The following is a 22,824-nucleotide window of genomic DNA, read 5'->3' as shown; positions in this document are numbered from 1 at the left end:
TTAAAATGTTAATTCCTTCCAAGTTAATTTGCAGTTACAACATCAGAGGGGAGCTGCGTTACAAAAATCAGTAAATCAACTTTGGTGATTAACTGATCCTTCCAGAGGAGCTCATGGAGCTGAGCTTGGCCTTTCTGCAGCCAGGACAGACATCTGGACATCCTTCTGCAAGGGAAGAGGCTCCAGGCTTTGTCAGAGCACACTCGAGTCTCTGCACTCGAGTTAAAACATTGCACTCTGCAGAGCTGAATAGAACATGAATACACGGCTTTTGGAAGACCAGATTTGCTGGGCACAGTGTCAAATCTCTTGCTTTTGGAATATTTTCATGGGATTAGCTGGAAGAAGGGAGATATGGGTGTAAATCAGGGAATTTGGTGGGTTCAGAAGTGAACAGGACTGATTCTCATTTGGGTTTTTGCCTGTGTTTTACTCCAGTGCTGCAGCACCTTAATGCTGGAGTAATTTTACACCCTTTAATCTCTTTTATTAGTGACACCTTGTCCCCTTCCATCTGTGTCACAAGGGACAGTGTCATTTTAGGGATGTGCTTGAGGTACCAACTCCCTGTGTCCCCCTGCTCTGTGTGTGCCTCAGATTTGGGTGGATAAGGGAGCAGATGTGTAGGGAGCACATCCAGCATCTATTTATAGGAGCATGGAGTGACAGGGGGACAAGGGGGAATGGCTTCAAGCTGACAGAGAGTAGGTTTAGATGGGATATCGGGAAGAAATCCTTCCCTGGGAGGGTGGGGAGGCCCTGGCACGGGTTGCCCAGAGAAGCTGTGGCTGCCCCTGGATCCCTGCAAGTGTCCAAGGCCAGGTTGGCCAGGGCTTGGAGCAACCTGGGCTGGTGGAAGGTGTCCCTGCCCATGGCAAGGGGTGGCACTGGATGAGATTTAAAGTCCCTTCCAACCCAAACCATTCCATGATTCTGTGATCTCCCCCTGTGCCCATGTGCAGCTTTCACTTATATTTACATTCCTTAGAGCTGCTGGAGGTGTGCACTGGGCTGTGCTTTGTAGGGGGTTGGAAGGATTAAGACTCATCTTTCTGTCTTTTTTACAGATAGATATATGTATACACACACACGCATATATGTGCCCATCCAGGCAGACAGTCCTGACCATCCCAGGAGTTGATACAGGCACTGAGAGCAGACAAAAGCTGCAGAAACTGAGCTGGCAGGGCTATTAATTTTTCACCAAAAAAAAGAAATCTTACATTAAAAATAGAAGAATCTCTGATGATAAACTCTGCAGTGGTGAAACTCAAAGCAAATCATTTCACGAGCTCCTTGATGTAGAAATCATTACTGCCACTCTCCTGTATTATTAAAAAAAAAAAAAAAGGAAAAGTAAAATTAAAAAAAAAGCCTGTGCTCTTGCAGTCTTGTTTAGTTTCCAATTAACATTGACAGAACAAGTGACTGCAAGTGTTTATCAGCCAGCCCAAAGCCAAGGTCTGGGAAGCTTTGCAGAGGTAATATATTACTCATGAATCCTGTACTTTATTCTGGAATAGTTCGTACATGCCTTATTCATAACACCAAAGTCATGCCTGTAATTAAATTTAGGTAAATACCCTTCCAGCTGCAGCTGAAAAGCAGTGTAGGAGCTGACTGTGGAACCTGGGCTGATGTGTCAGGAGGGAGCTGCACTTCAGCTCCTGCTGCGAAGAACAGGCACTTTGGAAGCTTCTGGATCTTCAGTTCACGCATGGGATTAATGCAGTTACAGCACTGTTCAGGGCCCTCCCAAAAGTTATCTAAGGGTTTTCCAGCAGCAAGCAAACAACTGCTGTTATTTGCTGTCCTGTGATGTGGAACACGAGGCAGAGGGGATGGCTGAAGGCTCCCTGTGTGCAGCCACTCTCGGTCTGCAGCAGCAGGATGTGGTTCCTGATCCTCACAAAGGGAAGGAGCTGATGGCTCTGATTTGTGGAATCACAGAACCTTAGAATGGTTTGGGCTGGAAGGGACCTTAAAGATCATCCAGTTCCACCCCCTTAGCCACACCTCCCACTAGCCCAGGTTGCTCCAAGCCCCATCCAACCTGGCCTTGGACACTTCCAGGGATCCAGGGGCAGCCACAGCTTCTCTGGGCACCCTGTGCCAGGGCCTCCCCACCCTCCCAGGGAAGGATTCCTTCCCAATATCCCATCTAAACCTACTCTCTGTCAGTTTGAAGCCATTGTCCTGTCCATCCAGGTCCTTGTCCAAAGTCCCTCTCCAGTTCTCCTATCCACCCTCTATAAGTTCTTGACCTTGCAGCACCAACCTTTGTGTGGAGGTGAACACCTTGGCCCTTCTCCAAATGGCAACCACAGCATCATGAATCTGGTGATTTATTGCAATATGTGTATATATAAACAGCCAATACAGGTTTTCATAATCTGTCCTAATGGGGCCAAATAAAACTCAGCAGTTGCTGCTCCCGTTGACTTCCAGCTGTACTTGGCAACACTCAGGCTGTGTTTCAGTCACTTGTTTCCTTCTGATCCATTCCTCCTTCCCACGGGCATTCCTGGAGTGTAAATGCATTTGTCTGTCTCCTCCAGAAGGCTGTGACCTGATGTCCTCCTCCCATTCCAAAGAGGAGAAGAGCCAAAAGAAGTCAGCAGGCTGTGGTTAACTCAAGGTGCTACAACCACTTCCAAGGCCCTTCTGTTGTCCCAGCTTTTTGTGTTTTGTCCCTTCTGTCGGTGCTATTTGGGGAATTCTCACAGCCCAGACGCGTGGGATGGGAGGCCCTGCCCTGTGCACAGAGGCGTCCTCACGGATCCGAAGCTTCAGCTGAGGTATCAAAGCTCTGTTGTGCTGGGCAGAGTCACCATCTGGAGAGGCTTCTCCTTCTCCATGGATGGGAAGTGTGGAGCGATGGGATCCCGGCACGGGCCCTGTGCCAGGCCAGGGTGTGGAGAGCAGCTTGCCCGGCAAAAAAAGGGGTTTTCCTCACTTTCTTTTGGTGCTCAAGTCACCCTGAGGATGGAGATACTGTCAGTCCATGGAAACATTTCAGACAACAGTTACTTGAGTTGATGGTGCCTCTGTAAATTGAGTTGCATTCCGGAATGAGGCACAACAGGATTCCTCACCAGTGCAAGAGTTTATTACCTGTAAAAGGGATGTGGTGCTCTTCCACCTGTCCAAACCTGAGGATCAAGCCCTGCCTTGTAAGAAAAAGGTGATTTGTTTCTCATCCCACTCCTCCAGTGGGCACATCCACTGGCAGAGCATCCCCAGGCCCCACTCCCATGAATCCATGTGTTACTGCTCCTAAAGGAGGTTCATTGGCAGGGCCTGGGGGGGCACCTTGCCAGACACCTGGCCAGGGCATTACAAGCATTGTGCTTTTATTCTTTTCTTGTTTTGGTTTATTTTGAGATGGAAAATCATTCTCCCTGGGTGTGGATGAGCTGGTAAATCCCCACTGTTGTAAAAGCTTCTATCCTGTGTAATATTTACTTGACGTTTGGCCATCCCAAGGATTTCTTTGCTTTACCAGACAGGGATGAGCTAATAACATTCCCTGTCCTTAAAAGCCCTTTTAAAGCCACGGTTGATCTCATGTTTTATTTTCCTTGGCCAGGAGGGGTTTGATTGCTTTCAGTGTAGTCACATTTTTATACAGTTCCAGAAATGAAGTGGGTTAAAAGGACTCCCTTGGGAGCACCCAGGGGCTTAAGGAAGAATGTAATTTTGTTGGTAAAACCAAGGAAACAGCAGACACAGCCCACCGAGGTTCCAGCGTGGAGCCTCAGCAGCTCCTGCCCTGCTTGCTGCATCTCCTGCAGGGGCAGGTATTTGCTGCTTTGCCCAGAAATTATATTAAAACTTCACATTTTTGCACCCTGTGTGTTCTGTGTGTCTGTGGAGAATCAGCTTCTCACATCTTTGAGAAGATTCACCCATGTTGGACTTGCAGTGTTACAAGCTGGAAGTCTGTAAATGTTTAAAAATATCAATAAAAATGACCTTTAGCGGTGGAAGTTGTTGTCTGGTTTATTATATTTTGCCTTAAACAGGGCCTGGTGTGTAGCTCAGTTAATTTGCTTTGGTTGTCAACCTGGTAGGTCATGGCCAGAAGCATCTTTATTACTGGAGAATGTGTTTACAAGGAAATAAAGCTTCACTGCAGGTCTGGCACAGGGTGGAAAGTGCAGGTGTCATTTAAAGGACATTTTTTTTCAAAGTGTGGTTATTCTAAATATGGCATTTTCTAGTGACTCCAGGGTTGGTGACAAGCTTTGCAAGTGTGGTTCTTCTCTGTTAAATGACTAGAAAAGTGGCACTTCAGTTTTCATGGAATTGTACCTCTGCTGTTTTCAAATTTACATCTGCTCATAGAAAATCTATTGGGTGGGGTTATTTTGCTGTCCTCCAATGTTTGGGGTGTTTTGAGCTATCAGTGCTTACAATTAATTGGTGCTTCACAGGTGAGAATTCATCCACCTCTGTTTCCCAAAGCTGGATGAGGTTGAAGGATTAGCAGGGGCAAAAATTACCCTCAAAAGTTGTTTTGTTGGTGTAACAAGAAATCCTAACATACTCTTTCTTCTCATTTTAGGAGTGGCCACACCCTGCTTGCCTTCTGGTTTTCCCGACAAGAAGGAAAATTAAATCGACAGCAAACTATTGAACTGGGACATCACATCCTCAAAGCACATATTTTTAAGGTAACAAAAATTCAAATGAAGACTTAACACCAAGCTCATCCCCAGCACTGGCAGTGCTCAGTCGTGTCTGGTCGTGGGGTTGGTGTAAGAGTGTGATTGCCTGAGGCTGCTGGAGCGAGTAGAAGTTTGGAAAATTGGCAGTGGTATCTAAGAAATACTTGAAATTAAACCCTCCTTCAGCCTGGAAATTCGGCAGATAGCCTCCTTCCCTAAAACTTGCTCTCCAGCCTAAGAGGTTTCCTCCCCTGTAAGATGAGTTCTTGTAACAGCATCTAGAAAAGAGAAATCTTTTAAAAGCGGATTTGAAGAATCCAACGCTAAATTTAGGTGCTAAAGGGGAAATTTGCTGGTTGTTAACATTGGCTGGTCACTCCACGTTCCTCTTCACACAGGCATTTCAGACCTGGGTATTTGAAAGGCAAACTCTGGTGTGAGCATCAGGATGACCCATAAATGTCATTCTTCCTGCCTGCCCAGGTACCAGAGGATCAGAATTAGAGGGTGGATTTTTAAGGTCACAGGAAATACGGAATTTCTTACAGCTGTTGGGATCTGTGAGTGTTTAACACCGGTAAAAACAAGGCTGTACTTTCATCTGGTCTGTACAGGATTTTATAACTTCAGCACTGCTGTGGGTATTCCTAGAGCAAGCAGGTGGTTTGTGCCTTGTGTCAGTCCTGTTGGAGTTATTTACTGCCTTCCCTGGGCAACAAATACTGCACCAGTTTCCCCATCAGGTGTAGCAGCAAAGTCTCCTCGTTTGGGAAGGCAATGGCTGGATCCAAAGGGAAGAACCCCAGCTCAGCATTTTATCCTCAGGGTGTCATTTCACATTTTGAGTTACATTCCCAAGGCCAGATTCAGCCCTGAGTTTACTGCTCAGCTGCCATTTAGGTCTGAATCTGGTTCCAGACCTTCTCCATTCCACACTTTCATGGTGGAAACCAATAACAGGGATTCAGGCTCTGAGCAAAGGACAATTTTCATGGAGTGGCCGAGCTGTCTACAGATTCCAGGTTTAATTGAGCAATATTTACAGTAGTAGAAAAAGCCAATTAGCATATGAGAAATGTCAGTCCAGCCTTCTGTTCCTCATCACTCAGCAAAACCTTTGGGTGTCCAACACTGCAGGAAGACCAGTGACAGAAAACCAGAACAGAACGTTGGTTGGTTGGAAGTACCACAAAGTTTTGGAAGGGTTTGAATTTAGCTAGATTACAAACTGTAACTTAGTCTTTTGCTTTTCCTTGAATAGATTTATTTTTTTTCCTTATTTTAACAAGTGTTTACTGAGGATTTGTGAGTGTTTACTGCACAGAACAAGAGCTGCATTAGTTTCTGAAGGAGGCATTAGGCTGGAATATTACAGACTGTGTTTAAGATCTCGAGCATTCTTTAAACAAAATATTTCCTAGAGTACAAGCACAGGCTCTTTGCCTGTTGTAACCAGCTCTATTTGTTTCTAAACAAGCATTTTTTCCATTCAGGCTTTTCTTTCTGTCTGATCTTTTGCTGAAGCATTACCGGCCTGGCCGTGGGTTTTCTGCCAAGTAGGGAACGTGTCAGGTCATCAATTCAGGATGTTCTTCCTCAAGTTCCCATATTATAGCAGCAGCTTTCTGCAGACACAAAGATCCTAATTTTGAAGGTATTTATGGAGGCCTGATGCCATTGTAATTCTGTTTTATTTACCCATCAAAAAGCCAGGAGAAGATTATAACAGGACTAAAGTGTTTTATTCAGAGACTGAGAGCTGGGTATAGAGGCAAACTTTGATAAAACAGTGCAGAAAATGTCTTTATCCTTCCCCAATCCTCTGGTACCTTGACAAGGTGATGATGGAACAGTTGGAATTTCCAGGTGTAAAAATTCAGGTGCTGACCTGACACATTGGTGGGAAGACACTTTCACATTCCCCTCTTCACTCGCTGGCTGAGATCTGCTGGTTTTCTCTTTTAAACACAAACATCCCCCAAACACAGTTTGGGGGGAAAAAAAAGAAAGAAAAATTAAAATCTTTTAATCTTTTTAATCAGTTACCAGTCTTAACAGGAGCATATGGAAAGCCAGCTTGGAAAGCCTGGCATGGAGTGAAAGGGCACAAAGAGAAATGTGCAGTTGTCGTACAAGAAGACCCAAACTTCAGGCTGACGTATGTTTTGCAAATCAAGCAAAGAGGAGGCTTTAATTTAATCTTAAATTAGTTCAAATGTCAGTAATCCAGATGTGGGTGATGCTTTAAACAGCCTGGTCTAGTGGAAGGTGTCCCTGCCCATGGCAGGGGGTGGAATGAGATGGTCTTTAAAGTCCCTTCCAACCCAGACCAGTCTGGGATTCCATAAGGTGCAAGTTGCCAAATAGCAGAGGAAGTGATAAGTCAAAAATTAAAGATGCTGACAGCTGCATACCAGACAGGACAGAAGAAACCAGCTCTGGACACTGGGGTTGTGAGGGTTGGCAAAGTTATTCAAATGGTCAGGCCATGCCTTGGTCCCATTTTGGATGATCCCAGTGAAGTGGGAACCACTGGTGGTGTTTTGGTTTGATGTTGTATCACACTGAAATTTGCTTTTGCTGAAGGATTCAACCTGTGGAGTTCTGAAAAGGGAATATAAGAAAAGGAAGATACAAGCTGTAAAATGAGAAATAGTGCAGGTTTTTTTTAGCAACTGAATGCTGATGGTGTTGAATGTATTTTTTTCTTTAAAGCATAAATGTCACCTTTTAGGTCTTGCACTAATATCTAAACATATATATTCTAATGCAACAGTTAAGATTTTTATAGCATCTGTGATTTTCTTCAGAGGGCTGTTCTCAAAATATCTACCCTTTTCTTTGGTCCTTGATGGTGATTCAAACACCTTATTTATGGGCTTGATAGTAGTATAACAATTTTTAAATTATTTTAACCGTTTATTATAAAATTGTTTCCCATTTCCCAATTACACCATCCTGAGTTCATGAAATTTAATCTCGACCTTTAATGTCCTGCATTGTGTCATTTCAAAAGCTGCATTTAGCAGTGGCTCAAATTCCTGATCTCTCTTCTCCCTCTTAGCACAAGCAGATCTTTTCCTCAGTTTAGCTGCCTGAATTTTAAGGAAACAAGCACATGGAGCTGTTATTTATAAGAGCTTGTGTAATCTGTTGCTTCTTTTGGTGATAAAACTGTTCCAAGTGACAAATCTGTTGATGGCTGGAGCGATGCTGTGGAGTCTCTTCCCCACGTCGGAATTACAGACCTGCAGCAGCAGGTGGAGATGCTGATTCCTGCACATCTTCCCTAAGAGGAAACAATCCCACTTTTTGCTGCTGGTTTTGTTCCCACCTTTTCAGTCCTACAAGCTGGAACTGTGATCCTGCTGTTTTGCACGGATACAAGTGACCCCCCCCGGCGTGCGGGGAAGTGGAAATCAGGGTTTGCATATCAAAACAGAATTAAGGCTGTCTGTGCAGTTTCCATGGAAACAGCAGGGTTTAATGGGAAATGGATCAGAACAGCAACGTTTAGGGTGTACCCACATCACACAGCGAGCACAGCACGCAGCCAGGCTCCTTCCTGGAGCTCCAATCCCATCCCTCTCCTCTTCCATCCAGCTGTTCACTCCCATCTGTTGGCTACAGAGCAATTATGGCTCTTTGCACAGGAGGGAGAAACCTACAGTTCTGTGCTCTGCCAGTTAGTGATGCTGGGAAATATTTCATATTTTGGAATCTTTCTGGAAAACGTCAGACTTCCTGTATGTTATGTATAACCTGATCGTGGACACCAGCAGGAAAGGTCGGAGATGAGAAGGGGGAATACTGCTCCAGGCTGTGGTTGAGAGTTCCTCAACTTACCTTATTGTGAGCAGACATTGTCTTCTGGTTTAACTGTGTGAATAATAAGGAAATTTGTGAATCAGTCCTGCCAAAATAATGAGTATTTTATTAAAAAAGAAAAAAAAAAGCAGCAACCTGTGCTCCTTAGCACAGCACTTGGTGAGGGTGTTGAATGGATTCTGGTTGTTCACAGTTTAATCCTGCCTTCCTTAGACCCTGGAAATGGCTACACAACCTTTACAAGCTCTTTCCTACAAGTTTTTTAGTCGATTGCAAAGGTCAGATGTGGCAAATCATTGCATTATCTTGGGTGTAGCCATTGTTGTCCTGAAATTCTTTGAAGTCCAAAGGACCAGGAGGGTCTGCCTGGTGTAATGGAGCAGATTTGTGAGCTTGGGTCTCAGTCATCTTCTCTTTTTTTAGGGGCTGAGTAAAAAAGTTGGGGTGTCTTCCTCCATCCTCCAAGGGCTTTGGATCTCCTACAGTACTGAAGGTCTTTCCATGGCTTTGGCATCTCTGAGAAATCTCTACACCCCAAACATAAAGGTACTGGAGGAGGGGGAGGGAGAGCTGGGGTGGCACAGGAAGCTCCAGTGATGAGCAGTAACCACACACAGAGGATCCAGAGGAGCTCCCTGTCCATGGCAGTGCCCTGCCCAGGCTGAGCAGCTTCCTGGGTGTTTGTCCTGAGGTGGGGAGAGGCCGTGAGTCCAGTTGGGATGTTTTACCATCTGGGATGGTCCCTCAACTCTGCTGCATGGACCAGGAATCTCCTTTTAATTGCAAGGAGTGAACAGTGAGTTTGTGCCTGTGCAAAATGATTCTCTGGGGGTTTTCCTCTTCAGAAATGTGGAATGAAACAGCTCTTGTTGGAATGTGGCATAAAGGGCTCTGGCTCAGACAGGCACGAACTCGGATGTGACACCAAACCCACGTGCCCATGTGCTAGTTCAGGCCCCTGTTTTGCTTTGTAAGGATGAATGTGTTGACTTAAAATGACCCCATCTCTGCAGCAGAAAGGATTTCAGGCAGGGATATGGGTTTGGAATTGTTCCTCATGTGGAAGGATGTTTGTCCCAGCTCCTCCCCATCCATATTAGGTGAGCCCTGTCCCCAGGTCCCTTCCTTGCCACTTTTTCCACGGCTGCCGAGTGCAGAGGGAGCTGTGCAGGGATAACCAAAGCCAGCCCTAGGGAGGATCCCAGGGGAAGGATGCTGAGTACAGTTCTCTCCAGCTGCGTGGTTTCAGTCCCCATCCTGGGGTGAGACGCCGTGTCTGCAGCTGCTGCAGCAGGGCTGGAGTGACTTTGTTCCCAAACAAAGGGAGGCTGCACCACTCAAACCACTTATCAACCACTCAGGGACAGATTAAACTGCTCCATCTACCTAAAATGGCACCATCTATTGGGCAAGTGGTTTCACTCAGCATTTCATGTCCTCTGCTGTTTGTTTGGAGATGTGCAGAGGGCCCTGGTGTAACGTTCTGTTGTCACCCTGACAATAAACTCCCGTCTCTCCAGAACTCTCAGCCAACTGCTCTCCTTTCCCGTCCAGGTCAGTCGGCTGCTGATTTTGGGAGGTGCAAACGTGAATTACAGGACAGAAGTGCTGAACAACGCCCCCATCCTGTGTGTCCAGTCCCACCTGGGCTACGCCGAGATGGTGGCTTTGCTCCTGGAGTTTGGGGCCAACGTCGACGCCGCCTCGGAGAGCGGCCTGACCCCCCTTGGCTACGCGGCTGCTGCCGGATTCCTGAGCATTGTGGTGCTGCTGTGCAAGAAAAGGGCCAAGGTAAAGTGGCCACCGTCCCCTGAAAGCTGATTTCAGCTGTTCCATGTCTGTGCAAGGCAGGGCGGGAGCTGCAGGACACGGAGCGCTCGCTAAGGGAACACCCTCCAGCAGATGAAGCCTTTTGGGGTTGGCTTTTCTGCTAAAACACAGTGGCTTTAAAAATCCCACGTTGACACCAAAGCTGAGGAACTCCTGAGAATAATTAAGAGTGTGTGGAGTTCAGGTCTGAGGTAGGAGCTGCCCGATGTCCCTGTGCTGGTGACCTGCAGAGGGGATGTCCTGGAGGAACCTCACAACGTTAAAATGGCAATGCTTTTCCAGCATAAAACGTTCTTTAAATATCTCCTTGAGACACATTTTCCAAAAACTTCCATCAGACTTGTCCCAGAAAAATCCCTTTTGTTTAGCTTTGTGGCGAGTGTTTGGAGTTTTAATTGTATATAATGAGTCAACTTGAAATACTTTGTTGAAGAAGAAAATTGTGCTGATTTTTGAAGTGGAGCCTGCTGGAAACAATTTGTGGTTTCTCTATATGATTAGTTTCAGTTCAAAAGGCAAAATATGGGTTTCTCTAGTTTTGGTATGAAAGTCAGGATGACTGAGGGACTGTTTAGATCTTGCTGGGTTGTGTTGTCTGTAATAATGTGAAGACAGTATGAAGGAAGAAAAGAATTTTGCTTTTGTTGGGATATTTTGAGAAGAGTTTGGTGACAGAAGTCCTACCCCTAACAGCTTTCCTTGAGCATCCCAACAGTGCTGAGGAAATACCCCAAAACCAGCTGGGTTTATTTTAAAGATGGAGATATTTGCAGTTAAACTGCAACACTGATTGTTGCAGGAGTTGAAAAAGGAGAAATATTGATATATTATTATTGTGAATGAGTTACAAGGTGAGAAATATTTCTTATATGTATTATATAACTGTAATTTGGTCGTGAGGCCCTGGCACAGGGTGCCCAGAGAAGCTGTGGCTGCCCCATCCTTGGGAGTGTCCAAGGCCAGGTTGGACAGGGCTTGGAGCAACCTGGGCTAGTGGAAGGTGTCCCTGCCCATGGCAGGGGGTGGAACTGGATGATCTTTAAGGTCCCTTCCAACCTAAACCAGTCTGAGATTCTATGAATTAATATTAGTAAAATATATTAAAATAATAATAATTTCCTATTTTTATGAGAAGTAATATGCTGCAGAGCACTGAAGGGGTTAACCAGCAGGAGGGTGATAACTGATCTTCCTTTCCCGTGTTCTCCAAGTTCCTGGTGTTGAGATAGGACCTAGAAATCCCAGCTGATGTATTCATGCTCTGAGATACAACCAAATAAGTTCCTCCAGGGCTGCCAAGCACTGTCTCTGTTTCCTTCTGACCGTGCCTGCCCTGGGTTCACGTTACAGCGTCCGGCTGCAGGCTGAGGCACTTCTGGGTCTCTCAAAAGAAATGGCATCTGGAAAACAGGCTGATTTTCCTTCTGTGGATTTGGCTAAAGGAGGTGGTATCAGCGTGTGTGATTTCAATCCACAAGAAAATTCGATTGCTGGACTTCAGGACTCAAAGGGAAAAATGCTTTTGCAGCCTTTGAGTCTGAAGAAAACTGAAGGCAGCTAAAAAAATAATGATGCCTTCCCCAAAGCAAACACTTGTGGCCAAGAGGATGCCAGAGCCTGGGATGTTGCTTTGGGAATGGTTGTTTTCTGGTCATGGAAGGGACAGTTTACCAGAAAAATGCACATTTTGCACACGTGGCTTTATTCTGAAGCCGGGGCTGGAAACTCTGGAGAAGCAAAGACGTCGTGCCCGTGATTTGGTTTAACTGTGTTTTGTCATCTCTGTTCAAGGTGGATCATCTGGACAAGAACGGTCAGTGTGCCCTGGTCCACGCCGCCCTCAGAGGACACTTGGAGGTGGTGAAGTTCTTGATCCAGTGTGACTGGAGCATGGCTGGGCAGCAGCAGGGGGTGTTCAAGAAGAGCCACGCCATCCAGCAGGCCCTGATCGCCGCCGCCAGCATGGGCTACACCGAGGTAGGACCCACACGGCTCTGCGGGGAGGGGAACCAAGGGCTGGCTCCTGCCAGGCCAAAACGTTAGCCAGAGATGGTTGTGGAGGTGGAGTCACTACCTCTGTCCTGTGCTCTGGGCTGGTTTCCAAGAGAGGGAGCATAACAAGCCTTTAAGTAGTTGGAATAAATGTTTGGAATAAACTTTTAAGGATGAGGTGGCTGAGCAGCGCGTTGCTTACGCTGCTCCTCCAGCACGGTCGGGGAGGGTGAGACCATGTAGCTTTGGATTGTGTGTTGGGGGAGGGAAGAGCCAGAGAGCTTCCTCCTGCCATCCTGGCAAAGATTTGTGGTGGGAAAACGATGCATGGAATCATTTAGGTTGGAAAAGGTCTTTAAGGTCAAGTCACAGCATTAACCCAGCACTACCAACCCAAGCGCTGCTGCCGGCCCCAGCTGCCCATGGCAGCCCCTGTTCCTTCTCCTCTCCTGAGAATGGGTTTCTCTTCAATCAAATACCTCCTCACAGCCTCACCTCCTCCTGGAGAGGCATCCACTGCACACACTGGGGCATCTCCAGACAGTTTTAGGGAACTGACCCTCCCGGGGCTCATCGAGACACTTGGGTGGGGTTTTTTTGCTCGTACAGGTTCAGTGACTGACCTCTGGAAGAACATTTCCTTGAGCTCAGGGTGCCAGGCAGAGACTGTTCCCTCCCCTCTGTGCATTCCCAGCAGCTCGTGTCGAGGTGTCAGCAGTTTCCATCCACCTCAGCCGGGTTCGTGAGCTGACAGGTCGTTTTGTTTCAGATCGTCTCCTACCTGCTCGATCTGCCAGAAAAAGATGAAGAGGAGGTGGAGAGAGCACAGATCAACAGCTTTGACAGCCTCTGGGGAGAGACAGGTGATTTCTGTAGATTCTGTAGCTTCTTTGTGCATGTCTGTGTTTCTTTTATTTGGCTTCCTGCCCCTGATGCATCCCTGATCCCAGGCATTGCTTTGATGAAGAAGGATCGGTTCCTCTGGTTTGATGCCAGGTGATTAACAGGGGCCAGGGTGGAGCTTTGCACTCAGCTTAAGGAGAACAGAGAAGTTTGGGTTTGAAAATTCTGAGCTTCTGCAGCTCCTGGCTCTTTTCGGGAGTGTGAGGCACTGAGCATTCTGACCAGGTCACTGATTTCCCTGAAACATGAGATGGACACTCAGTTCTGCTCTTTCTCTCTTGATATTGGGCATATTTATCCAAAGAATCTCCCTGTTTCTCTCTCCCCCTCTCCATTACATGCAGCACTATGGTTGTTAAATTATCCATTGATTTTCTGAAAACTCCTCATTATTTAGCACCTGGTAGTTAAACAAATGCCCTTTAGTGAAGTCCTTCATTTCTGCATTGATGGGTACAATACAAAATCCCTTCTTTCCTGACTTCTCCCAAAACAAAGGCAGCCATCCATCCCTTCTGCTCCACTAACATCTCCATTTCTTGAGCCATTCCAGCATGGAGTTGTTTGCTTTTAACTCCAGCGACCTCATAAATATTATCCTCTGTCATTTGTACTCAACTCACTGCTCCACTTGCATCACTGGTGATGTTGCTGTCAGGTTCATACACCCAGGTAATGTTCCTGTCTGGGGAGCAGGGCACGGATGGTGATTCTGTCAGCTTGGCTTAAAAATGACACGATCCAAGGGGACAGAGGGCGGCTGGAGCGCGGCTCAGTCTTTGCTTGCGTTGTTTCTGCTTTGGAGGGGGCAGGGTTGTATTTGGAGCTGGTTTGTAGCTGTACCTTTGAAAATGTGGCCTTATTAGAGCCTTGTGATGAATGGAGTGTGCCAGAGAGCATTGCCCTGAGCTCCAAAGGACAAAGCTTGAGGGATGAGGTGTCCTGGGAAGAGCCCAGGGAGCGGCCAGGCTGCCCCGGGCCACTGGCAGGGCACTGAGGAAGGAGCCAACTCCTGTCCCCATGGGAATGGAACTGAGCAGCAAGGCCATGGGGCCATTATTAGAGGAAATAAGGGCAACAGATACAAATAAGGAATTTCAAAGTGCTTTGGGGTGTCATGTGAAAAAAAAGGAACTGGATATGGAATCAGCCGAGTGAAATGGCCGAGTGTTGGTAACAGGACAGGGGCTTTGTACCAGTGAGCTCACAGTGGGTGACCAGTCCTGAGATAAGGACTGGTCATAAGTCATGACATAAGTCATTTTGACGCGAAATACCTCAAATTAACCTGCAACATTTCAAGTGCAGGCAGGTTTAGAAATAGAACCCAGAGCCCTGCATTCCAATCCCTCTGCCTCCTCCTGTATTTGTAGCTTACATTTAAAACCCACATGGGTCCGATTATAGATTTTGCAGAATTTGGATCATCCAAGTTGTTCTCTGGTATTTGGGTCACAAGGACTGTCATTTAAATAGGACCATGATCAGATGCCTTCAGAGTTTGATCTAAAGCCACTCAGCCCTGCAAAGTAACCCCATGGGCAGCATCAGGCACTACAGATAAGCCCTTCCCTTCCTGCCCTGGGCAGCTCTGACATTCACAACCTGCCTGCTCCATCTCTGGTGTCCCCCTTCCCATACCTCTGCCCCCAACAATGCCAAAAGCTGGACTAACCAGGCATCTGGGAGTTTCTCTGTCAGAGAGGGTTTTCTGAGTAACTGGGACAGTTGGGAATGTGAATTTGTGATTCACAAATCACACACAAATTGAGGGCTCACCACAAAGGAATATCCGTTTATCCCATTAAAATTGGTGAGGTGGGTAAGTGAGCAAAAGTGAACCAACCACCAAATTGAGCAGACTTTGGTCTGCGTGGGACAACTCTGTAAGTTTGTATGAAACTCATGACTCTCACATTATTATATTGTTATTATTTCCCCAAAGGTAAATAGAGAGTTTAAATAAATTTGAAGAGGAGCGCTGGTTTCCACCTAAAAATAGCAATCTCCTTTAGAACTCTGAATCCTGGTTGTCTGGCTTTTGATACTTGTTGCTCGTGTCTAATCTTCCCCAGAGCAGAGCCGAGTGCTTGGCTTGGTGATATCAGCCTGATGTCATCCAAATGCCAGTGCCAAGTGACATCATAAGTTTAGGAATTGCTGACAGCACACTACAGCCAGCTCCAGATGGAGTATTTCCCCCTGGGACAAAACCAATATGAAAGCCCAGCAGAAAAGTATCTGAGTCGCTTTGTGCTCAGTCCATGGGAGTCGGAGGTGCAAAGAGCGGCTCCGCCGAGCTGTTTGTCTTGCTGCCAGGCTGGGAAACAGATACATGTGCTGGAGAGCAGCACTTGAGTGATTCCTTCTCCAGATAAAGTTGTTTTTTCTGTAAGAAAACAGCACCTTCTCCGCACAGCAGCGAAGGCAGGATGTGCTGTGGCAGATCCCTGGTGTTGAAGGCCGTGGCTTGATGCTGGTGGAGAGGGGCACGTCCACACCCGAGCCCGGTCTCAGGTTTTGGTTGAGCTGTGTTTTGAGAAACACGGGGGTTGTTTTATGGTGTTTATGCCAAGACCTGGTTATTACCCAGTGAGTTGTCCTCCTGGCGCTGCATCCTCGTGATACAGCTGCAAAATGAACATTCCTGTTTGCCAGCCCAGGTTGCTGCTCCTTGGTGGACTCACCTTGGTTGTGCTGGGCCACAGGAGCTCCCTGGCAGACAGTAAAATTTCAGACCAACCCATTTCCATCTCCTTTAGTTCCTCTCATCACCTTTCCTTGGCTTTTCCAGTCTCCTTTCACGCACAGGCACAGCCTTACCTTGTGTCATGTGTGTTTTTTAGACTAAAAGCCATTGTAAGGTTGGTGAGTCCATCTAAGGAGTGCTGAAAGAAGCAGGTACTCCTGGAGTTCTTCCTGAAGTAGGTTAATTGAGCATTTGGACTTGGATACCGGCCACAGGATAGTGCTCTGGGCTTGAGGTGAGCCACAGGATGGCAACAGCTGCTTTGGTTTGAGGGCTGGAGCAGCAGCCTGTCCAGCTTATGGCAGGTGAGGGACCACAGGGGGTTCTCCAGTCCAGCCTTCCCACTGGTGAGGTCTGGGTGTGCCTTAATGGGCTCTGGGGTCCAACTGGGCTGAGTTTCTCCATTTATGAGGATTTAGGTATCTGTGCTCTGTACAAGACAAGCTTGGATGGGTTTTTCTCAGCAGCAGGAGGCAAATCCAGATCATCAGTGTGGAACCTTCCTGAAGGAGCAAGGTCTGGCTGCTGAGCAGCACAGGAGCTTTTCCCTGGAGCTGGAGCTGCAGAGGACAAGCTGGAGCCACATTCCCACACCAGTTTCTTGGACCCTGAGGAACACAGCAGCAAAAAGAGATGTCAGTGCAGGCAGAAGGGATTTCAAGGGAGAGTGGAGAAACCATGGATCAAATAATCCTGTTTCAGTAAAGTCTTCTCCAAAGAACATTTCACAATGAACACTGAAGTGATTTACAGTATTCTCATTGCTGCAAACATAAGTCATTTTGACGTGAAATACCTCAAATTAACCTGCAACATTTCAAGTGCAGGCAGGTTTAGAAATAGAACCAGAGCCCTGCATTCCAATCCCTCTGCCTCCTCCTGTATTTGTAGCTTACGTTTAAAACCCACATGGATCCGATTATAGATTTTGCAGAACGTTCTGCTCGTGGCAGCGAGATGGTTTTTCTTTTTAACTCTTGGTGTCTCTCAACTCCAAGAGAAGCAAACTCCACCATAACGTGGAGCAGAATCGAGAATTAATTAAATCCCCCAGCATTAACAGTGTTGCAGTTGGAAAGCCATCAACACCTCGTAATCAGCCAACCCACAGAAATGTACTTCAAAGAACAAACAAGCGACGTCAGGCAGAAATAAACTCCCACCTTCTGCTCCAACTCCTACCAGAAGCAGCAGAGCGTGGAGCCAGAGGAGCTGTGCTGAAGTGCACAGAAAGTTAGGGAGAGGGAGGAACCAAGAAGTCTAAAATTAACACCGAAACGAGTCACCGGCAGGTCCTGAACTTGGGACTATTTTCAGATGGAATGTGTCTTCTCTAACCCAACCACACTTGGGGAGTTAACAGAGCACATTTTGTCAGGGAAAGAGCTCTCAGGTGTTGCTTCTGCCCACCTGTGATATTGTGAGCATTTGGAAAGGAGAGGTAATTTGGGGTTTGCACAAAGACCCTGGCTGGTAGGATCAGCCCTAACCAGAAAAGAAGCCCAGAATTAGCATTTTTTGTGGAGAACAGGTGATCATATTCATCCTCTTTTGCTTTCCATTTTTTTCCCTGGTTTCAAAGATCTACAGGCTAAAGTGGGATATGGAAGATAAGAGTCCTCCATGTGAATTACACTGCTCTGTGCTTGTTGGGGCAGAGAAAAGCCACAAATGTGACTGGCATGAGTGTCTGTCAGGGAGCTGATGGTGCTCGCTGCTTGATCCCTCATTTGCTCCCTTGTAGTCATGGTGGGATGAGTCAAGGACAAGTTGAAGAAGGTCTTGTCAAGTACCTGAAGACCTGTGTTTTCTCTGGATATTGAGCCCCTACTCAGACCCCTTCAGCCTCACAGCCCGTGGCCTTGGCAGTGGGGAAAATGGTGAAGGTTTCATGTGATGGGACTCCATGTTTCTTTGCAGCCATACCTGAACCTCAGGAACACCTGTAAGCTCATCTACACCTTTAACCTCATCTACACCTTGAACCTTGGTCACACCTTGGATGTCAGTCACACTTGAACCTCAGTCACCTGTGCCTGTGCATTATTTTATTGTGGTTCTTACCACGTTTCACTGCGACTCGGGGAAAATAATGAAAGGTGATTGACTCAACCAGCCTCTTTCCGTGATGTTTTCATGGAAGAGCTGACCTTTGAGGTAACTAAAATGAGAAAAGCTAGAACTGTAATGACAAGAGCTAGAACCGTACCAACCCAGCCCACTTTCCTTGCCCATTTTGCCTGTCATGGGGTGTGTTTGGCGTTCCAGGCCCCGTCGCTCGGATGTCCAGCAGAAAGACCCATCTCCAGGTAGGAGAACACTCCGCTGAGCGCGGGGCTCCTTCCCTTGACCGCTGTCCTCTCTCCCGCAGCTCTGACGGCGGCGGCGGGGCGCGGGAAGCTGGAGGTGTGCCGGCTGCTCCTGGAGCAGGGCGCGGCCGTGGCACAGCCCAACCGCCGCGGGGTCGTCCCGCTCTTCAGCGCCGTCAGGCAGGGCCACTGGCAGGTGAGTGAGCCGGTCCCTCGCTCCTTAGAACAGCCTCAGGTGTGGGGTCGGGCCTTCCCTTCCGTCTCGCTGGAATTGGGGCAGAGAAGAGGAGCCCCAGCTCTTGTGGGGAATGAGCACAGCGAGAAGAAGTGATGTTGATGCTCCAATCGCCCCCAGCTCTTGTTGCTTACAGACAGCTTTGCTTAAGTCCTGTCTTTCCATAGAATGGTGGAATAGGTTGGGTTGGAAGGGACTCCAAGACCATCCAGTTCCAACCCCCTGCCATGGGCAGGGACACTTTCCACTAGACCAGGTTGTTCCAAGCGCCATCCAGCCTGGCCTTGGACACTTCCAGGGATGGGGCAACCCCAACTTCTCTGGTTATCTCACCATTTAGGAAACGAATGGGATGCTCCTGACTTAGAAGGCCATTTTTCCTGCCCTTATACCTCCATTGCTTCTCCCAATCCCTAATCTTCCACTTTCCTGGTGGCAGCTCTGCTAAAGCTGGTATTTATATGGATCAGTGTGACACAAAGCAAAATAATTCCCGGTGCTCATTCCTGTTGGAGGGAGCTTGATTCTGAATCTCCTTTTCCTGCAACCCCAGAGGGCCTTGAGGGCTGTGAGTTTTTAGGATGTGGGTTCCACTCTGCTCTTCCTCTTCTCTGGCCTCTTCCCAGCTGGGTCTCCATGTGCTGGCTCTGTGTGTTGCAGATCGTGGATCTCCTGCTCACGCACGGCGCCGACGTGAACATGGCAGACAAGCAGGGCAGGACACCACTGATGATGGCAGCGTCCGAGGGGCACCTGGGCACCGTGGAGTTCCTGCTTGCACAAGGTTAGAGCATGTCTTGGGGAGTTCTGGAGCCCATCCATGGCCAGTCCCACCTCACTGGCTCCTGCACAGGTGGAGTTTGGAGTGTCAGGGTCACACCACCCCATGTCCAACTCCTTGGAGAACAGGGCTGGAATAGTCATGGCCTTAATCTTGGCCGTGTGTTGTGTCTTTAGTGCTCACAAACCCACCCGTCCTAATTAGCAAACAGAATAACATCCCAGGTGCTTTGAGCATTAGAAATGTGCCCTTGAACCACACTGGGAGTGTTGCCCTTAGACAAGGAGTGGACACACAATGCCACGGAACCGTCGGCATCGCTGCGGAATGGGCAGCAAGGCTCAGGCACAGACCAGAGCTGGGGACACCTGTTAATTCTGCCATTTTTAGCTCTTGTGTTGTTGCCCACATCTGTGACTCCAGCAGCAGCAGGAGGGTAAGACCCCGGCACAAGCGAGGGGTTGGTGGATCTGCTGAAAATAAATCAGAATTCTTTTGAAGGAAGCTCTGCAGCTCTGCACCCACGGCTTCCCTTTGCTCAGCCCTTGCAGTGACTGATAACTCTCCCTCACTGGGACTTACTCAGCCAACATGGCTCAGTTTTGCTCAGTTCTGCTGAATCTGCTGGAGGTGAGTCAGAACAACCTGTGGGAACACCATCAGCTCTTATTGCTGGACTTCTTTTGAGGCTCCTTTGTCTTTTATTTTGTACAAATAGGCAATGTTTGGTTGGTTTGGTTGGGCGATCTTTTAATATTTTTTTTTCTAGAAATAGCATTTAATTCTTGTATTGTTATTTGATATTTTTATTCCAGGTAAGATCCCTCTTTGGGAAGGGATATTTTCTTCATCTCGTAAGTGCCTGTGTCTGCCCTTTTAGCCAAAAAGTGAGACACTTGAATATTTTATGTAGTAGTTTTAAGAATATTTTTTTCACTGTAAAATTGCCAAGAACAAGTTTCCCATTGCCTGTCTGTCTGTCCTGAGGCACAGCCAGTGGGATTCTTGCTGCTCAGTGCTGTAACCTGCACAGGGATGTGACAAAGATCAGTTTGAGCTTCTTAGGAATTAATTCAATTAATTCCTTTCTGGTGTTCTGTTATTTTTAAATCTCAAATTAACACTCCCTGTGTTTGAGATGAAACATGGTCCCTTTCACAGCTTGACTGAATCTGTGTTAAAAGGCTTAAAATAAGTGATTTTTTTTGCCCGACTTGAGAACTGTGCATGTTGCTTAAGACTCAGTGGTTCAGAGGAGGATGAAAATACCAGATAATCTGATCTAAAATATGGGATTACCAGTAAATGCACATAATATTTCTCTGGCTCTTTGGACACTGAGAGTCCAAGAAGTCAGAAATATGAAAATTTTTACTTTAAAAGGTCCATTCTCCTAAATAGCTTAGTAAACTCCACTACACACAGTGTAACACATGGTCCTGAAAAGGTAACTCAATCTTGGGCAGAGTGCAGTGAAATGTGGAGTATTTTAATTAAAATGGCTTTGACAGTCCCTCTCAATGTTTCATTAAAATCAAAACTGTGTGAATCATAAGCCATAAGCATTAATTAGTGTGTTGCAAAGCAAATCTCATTTGACTGTACTTGATTAACACAGTCAGCATTTGTAAACATGTTTCATTAGCAGAGTTGGAGTCATCAGTCAATCGGAAACCCCAATTTTTGGAGTTACCCACCTCTTAACACCCCAAAGTAATGGGGATGTGAACAGGGAATTAAACTTCCCTGGTGGCAGCTCTGCTAAAGCTGGTATTTATATGGATCAGTGTGACACAAAGCAGAATAATTCCTGGTGCTCATTCCTGTTGGAGGGAGCTTGATTCTGAATCTCCTTTTCCTGCAAAAAGCAATCCCTTGATGTTTTTGCTACCTCGGGGTCACCCTGACCGGGCACTGCAGCTTTGGGTGCATCCTCTGTGCAGAACAGATCCCACATCCTGCAGCTTTTTGATGTTCCAAGTGTCAGACTTTCCTTTCTCCCTGGAGCTGGCTCATTGCTGTGCCTGCTGGATAATTAAATTGTCAGACTAGATGGATGCAAGAAATTTTTTATGATGAGTCCCTGGCTCAGGGTGCCCAGAGAAGCTGTGGCTACCCCTGGATCCCTGCAAGTGTCCAAGACCAGGTTGGATGGGGTTTGGAGCAACCTGGGCTGGTGGAAGGTGTCCCTGCCATGGCAGGGGCTGGACTAGATGACTTTAAAGGTCCCTTCCAGCCCAAACTGTGATGAACTCTTGCATTTAACCCCTTGGGTTTTTTTAGGGAAGGAGCAGCCCAGCCCTTCCCAGAAGCAAACTGGGTTTTCCCAGCCAAAATCCCTCCCACTGCAGGGATGGATCAGTCCCATGAGATCACCTTAAGCCACTTGGCCTCAAAACCATCCCTTTGTTTCCTGTCTGTCTGCCTCGGTGCTAAATAGGTCAGAGATCCCTGAAGGGTGAAGGATGTCTTTGGAGTCAAGCAGAGGCTCTGCTGGGAGCCAGGGCTGTTTCTGGAGCTTAGTGTTCCCATGAAGGTCATGCCCAGTGTGCCTTGGAGCAGCCTCTTGGCATCCCTGGGGTGGTGTGTGTTGTCTGCTCGCTCAGCCCTTCAGCTGGCACTGCAGGGACACCCTGGAGCCTGGCCCTGTCACCCTGTGGTATTGGGTGTCCTTCCACTGGCGAGTGGGAAGGCTGAGTGATGACGTGGCTTTCCAGGATTCCCTCTTACTGCAGGAACTTTCTTACCTGCTCCAGAAGAGTCAGAGGGGGAACACAAGAGAAGACTTCGATGGTTTGAATGGAAGGAAGTGTCTGGTTCAAATAAGCAGGAATGAAATGAGGCTTTATCCTGAGCAAAACTTGTCCTTGGGTCAGTTCAGGATCATGTGGAAGAGCTTTCCCAGAGCTCCAGAGGGGCTCCTGGGTGCAGTGTGGGCAATGTGAGAGAAGGCTGGCAAGGTGTTGAGGTGTCCAGAGAGGGGCAGAGGAGCTGGGGAAGGGTTTGGAGCACAAGTCTGATGAGGAGCAGCTGAGGGAGCTGGGACGACTCAACCTGGAGAAAAGGAGGCTCGAGGAGGACCTTTTCATTCTCCACAACTCCCTGACAGGAAGGTGGAGCCAGGGGGAGGTCAGGCTCTGTTCCCTGCTAACAGGCAACAGGACAAGAGGAAACAGCCTCATATTTCTCCAAAGGAGGTTTAGTTTGGATATTAGGGAAAATTTCTTCACTGAAAGGGTTGTCAAGTCCTACAACAGCCTGACCCAGGCAGTGGTGGAGTCACTATCCCTGGAGGGATTTAAAAGATTTAAAGATGTGGCACTTGGGGACACGGGTTAGTGCTTGGCAGTGCTGGGGGAACAGTTGGATTTAATGATCCTAGAGGTCTTTTCCAACCTAATGAGTCTGTGATTCTAAGTTGTCATCCCTTGGCCTGCACCTTGGAGCCTCCGTGTCCCTCTTTGGCACTTCTGATTGTCCCCTCCCTCACTGACATTCCGCGCTGTGCTGGCAGCTCGGGGCTGGGC

General features: G+C 47.4%; 1 protein-coding gene across 5 annotated transcripts in view; it reads left to right on the top strand.

The window, feature by feature from the left end:
* TANC2 (tetratricopeptide repeat, ankyrin repeat and coiled-coil containing 2) overlaps positions 1 to 22,824 on the top strand; it is a 235,032-nt gene that overhangs the window by 198,152 nt on the left and 14,056 nt on the right. For all 5 annotated transcript variants that reach the window (XM_027745287.2, XM_039380377.1, XM_039380379.1 and 2 more), the window contains 7 exons: positions 4,568 to 4,676; positions 8,922 to 9,044; positions 10,053 to 10,289; positions 12,120 to 12,305; positions 13,090 to 13,183; positions 18,344 to 18,477; positions 19,177 to 19,300. In XM_027745287.2, coding sequence (XP_027601088.1) covers positions 4,568 to 4,676; positions 8,922 to 9,044; positions 10,053 to 10,289; positions 12,120 to 12,305; positions 13,090 to 13,183; positions 18,344 to 18,477; positions 19,177 to 19,300 — 1,007 coding nt within the window. The remainder of the gene's footprint in view (positions 1 to 4,567; positions 4,677 to 8,921; positions 9,045 to 10,052; positions 10,290 to 12,119; positions 12,306 to 13,089; positions 13,184 to 18,343; positions 18,478 to 19,176; positions 19,301 to 22,824) is intronic.

This window comes from Pipra filicauda, unplaced genomic scaffold (assembly GCF_003945595.2).
Source record: "Pipra filicauda isolate LSUMZ 115617 unplaced genomic scaffold, ASM394559v2 scaffold193_size2426894_pilon, whole genome shotgun sequence".
Taxonomy (NCBI): Eukaryota; Metazoa; Chordata; class Aves; order Passeriformes; family Pipridae; genus Pipra; species Pipra filicauda.
The sequence above is the reverse complement of the archived record's forward strand: the minus strand, read 5'-3'. Positions and strand labels throughout refer to the sequence as shown.